General features: G+C 56.9%; 1 protein-coding gene across 1 annotated transcript; it reads right to left on the bottom strand.

Moving 5' to 3' along the window:
* Positions 1–217: 217 nt before the first annotated feature.
* On the bottom strand, positions 218–1,785 carry Gsx2 (GS homeobox 2). The gene is made up of 2 exons (XM_047567445.1): positions 1,209–1,785; positions 218–558 (listed from the first exon to the last, which is right to left on the bottom strand). The coding sequence occupies exons 1-2, from the start codon at positions 1,783–1,785 to the stop codon at positions 218–220; spliced, it is 918 nt and encodes a 305-aa protein (XP_047423401.1).
* Positions 1,786–3,554: the final 1,769 nt, after the last annotated feature.

Here is a 3,554-nt window from a genome sequence, read left to right on the forward strand (position 1 = left end):
TTTAATAAACCATCTATAACTCCCAAGCAGAGCTCCAAATAAACAGGTCAAGAAGGAGATGCGAAGGGTCAGGGCCAGCTTTGAACTCCCAGGACTTCTTCACTAGTTCCTTCTCCAGATGGGTTGAGGACGATGGGGAGAATTTTGGCCCCTGGGTGCCCTAGGTGTTGGCGTTGCGGGGGCTACAGGGAGCAGCTGGTGTGCGGGGGCGGCTCCCTCATAAAGGGGAAATCTCCTTGTCTTCGTTAGCGGAGGCTGGGGACAAGGAGTCCTCGTCCTCCGAACGCGCGTAGTGAGCTTGGCTACCGACGCATTTGCAGCCCGCGTGACTGTTCCTCTGGGCACCCTTCCCCTCCTTCTTGTGCTTCACCCGGCGGTTCTGAAACCAGATTTTCACCTGCTTCTCCGACAGGTTCAGGTAGGTAGCGATTTCGATCCTCCGGAGTCGAGACAGGTACATGTTGGAGGAGAATTCCCGCTCCAGCTCCAGGAGCTGAGTGCTGGTGAACGCCGTTCTCATCCTCTTGCCGTTGGGTACCTGGCTGGTGTCGGAGCCTCCTGCTGACCAGCCAAGAGAGGGCAAAGAGGTAAGGCTCCGGAGAGGTGCTCCCACCCTCCCTATCCCTTAGAAAGGACGACTCTCAGGGACCCACCCCAAACACCTGTTTTGATCCTTCATTCTTTCCCATTTCGTGGCACGTAGTTATTTATCAGGGGGAGGAAAGATACGCCCAAAGTAAATCAAGACCTTGATGCGTAGGACACAAAGTTAAAGGATTAAAGAGGGTGGAAGCTTGCACTTGTTTGATTGTGTCCTTTGAAGTCTAGTGGAGAGGGGCGCAGGCTTAACCAAAAGCGTTGAAACGCTCTAGCTAGCCGAACGCGGGATGCCCTACTTCGGTTCAAATACACCCACCCTAAACTACAACCAGTTAACTTCTGGTTTCTCCGCAGTCATGTTCGAGGTCCCAAGGGCCCCGATATTACGCGAAACTCGTGCACCTGTAGAGTGAAGCGCACCGAGCTGCGTGGAGAGATTGGCAAGCTAACTTCCACCTTTGTGAAACTTCTGGGGATGATCCCACAGTTACACTGAAAGCCCCTCCTCCCTCCCCTCCCCCGGACTCTCTTCCTCCACTGGTGGAGGAAAGTTTGCTCCTGAGAGCGCAAAAGGCTCGGCGCGCAGGTACCCAGAGACCCCGCCCTACCCATGGTGAGGCAGTGGAATCTCCGCGGATCCGCCACGTTGTAGGTGGTGGCAGCACAGACAGGTGCGTGATGCTGCGGGTGCCCCAAAGCAGCTGCGGCAGCTGCGGCCGCGGCCGCTGCGGCCGCTGCGGCAGCAGAGCCTGGCTGCTGGGGCTGATGGTGGTGATGGTGGTGCTGTGGCGGGTGGTGGTGATGATGCGCGTGGCTCACCCGTGGGCAAAACTGCGCATCCCCAGGACCCGAGGAGAACTGGCTCTTGAGCAGAGGCAGGGCCCCGGTGCCCCCTGCCGCCCCGCCGCCGCCCCCGACCCCTGCACCCCCAGCCCCTGCGCCCCCTCCACTAGCGCCTGCGGGTGCGCGAGAGGAGTGCAGGTGCGAAGTGACGCAGAGCGGGCACACGCAGAAAGCACCGCTTTTGCGGGACGGGCAGCCGGGCCCCGACACAGACATCACCAAAGGGGACGGCATGCCCAGCGGGATGAAGAAATCCGGCCCGGGGTGCGGTTCGGGCAGCGAGGGTGCAGGCCGTGAGGAGTCCTTGATGATGAGCGAATCGACATAGAAAGAGCGCGACATGTCGGGAAGGACCGATGGCTGGAGGGCCCGGCTGGCCGCGGCGCCCCCTCGGCTCCTGTGTTCTGAGCTCTGCCCCGGAGCAGCGCGGACGCAGGCGGTCAAGCCCTTGGGGACGCGAAGGTGTTGGCGTCTGGGCCTCGAACAAAGGGGTCCCCGGAGAGGGCTGGTCCTCACGTCCCCCGCCCGGCGCCCCGGCTCCAGGATTTTATAGCCCCCACCCTGGCACGTGATGCTTGCGGAGTACCGCTCGGCTCAGGCTCCTCAGCAGCTCCCCACCCTCGGGATAGGCTGCCCGAGTCACAACAGAAGCGGCGAGGAGGGGCGGGCGCGCGGCAGGAAAGAACACGGGGGAGGGGAAGGGGGAGACTTTGCAAAGTGTAGGTTTTGTTAATTTCCCGGGGAGGCCGGCCTCCTCCCCCTCTTTCTTCACGCTTTTCCGAGAAATCATTGCGCCGCATCTTCTATCCTACCCGCCTCCTTAGCCTGGACCCCAGCCCAACTCTTCCCGGCGCCCCGATGCAGAGCGCACCAGGTGGAGTCTTCGAGGCCGTTATTAATAGGGATACCCAATGCTGCCGGCTCCTCTGTGCCAGCCATAGCTACTCCGAAGTGAAGAGTGAGGCCTGTGCTTTATGCAGCAGGGTGTGCGGGCGGCTAAATGGCAGTGGTCTAGTCCTAAGCGTAACTGTGGCCATGCTCACACCTACCCTTGTTCCCCAGCTTTTGGACTTGACCAAGGTCATTCAGGTACTTAGTTCACCATGGATCAGGTGGTAGCAGTGAAGCTTCCCAGCTAAGAAGCCTCCAAGCATTTTGTTCTAATGTTCCAGAAGATCTAAAAGCCTATGTATTTGGGGCCCTGCTGGGGTTACTTATACCAAGGACCCTTCCTTGTGCCCATTTCTACTGAGCAACTATCCCTTCTGCAGAGAGGGGTGGGGGAAAAGAGGGAGAGATTGAAGAGTCACCCTTTTCTTTCTCCAAGTAGTTACACTGCTGTATTTCCAGGCCAGCCCTACAAACTGCATCCCAAAGATTTTGGAAAGAGGACCAAACACTAGCCCTCCTGGAGACTGGGAAGAGGTTGAGGAGGCCTTTGCTCTGAGTCTAGTGATTTCTCCTTCCTCTCATTTTTATTGATCTTGGGCAGCTGTCCAGGCTTAACCGGAAGCACTGTCCTTCTGCATCCCCAAATCCTAAAAAGGATGAAGGGGACTGTACCACCTGAGGAATCCTGTCTCTAATCGTGAGGAGTGACTTGGGAAAGGAAATCTCTCTTGGTGGTGCAGGTCCATGGAATTCTCCTTCACTCCCAGCTGCCTAAGAGAGGGCGCTGCCAAGGCTGGGATACTTTATCTTTGGGGAAGGCAAGGCAGCAGTTGTGACATCTGTTTCTTCTCTCTATAGAAAAGCAGGCTGAGGGGAGGCTGAGCAACAGCTACGAGTTGGGTCCTTTCCTCAGAATGGCTGACTTCAAGCCTGAGTTCACAGAGATGCCAAGAAACTTAAAGACACCACTCTCTCCACCTAAGAGAACAAAGTGCCCCAATACAGGAGAGCACCATCTCTGTTCTGTCTGTCTTTCCTTTCCCATCTCAATGACTCTCTCTTGCCTGCTGGAGAAGTGTAATTGGGTTGTAGGGACGCCCCGCTCTGGGGAGCCCAGGATTTATGGATGGCAATTAAAGTTTTATGAATTGCAGCTGAGGCTGGTTATTGAGCTATTTGAATGTGATTAGAATTCAATTAGAAAGCGGTTAGTGGACGGT

This window comes from Sciurus carolinensis, chromosome 10 (assembly GCF_902686445.1).
Source record: "Sciurus carolinensis chromosome 10, mSciCar1.2, whole genome shotgun sequence".
Lineage (NCBI taxonomy): Eukaryota > Metazoa > Chordata > Mammalia > Rodentia > Sciuridae > Sciurus > Sciurus carolinensis.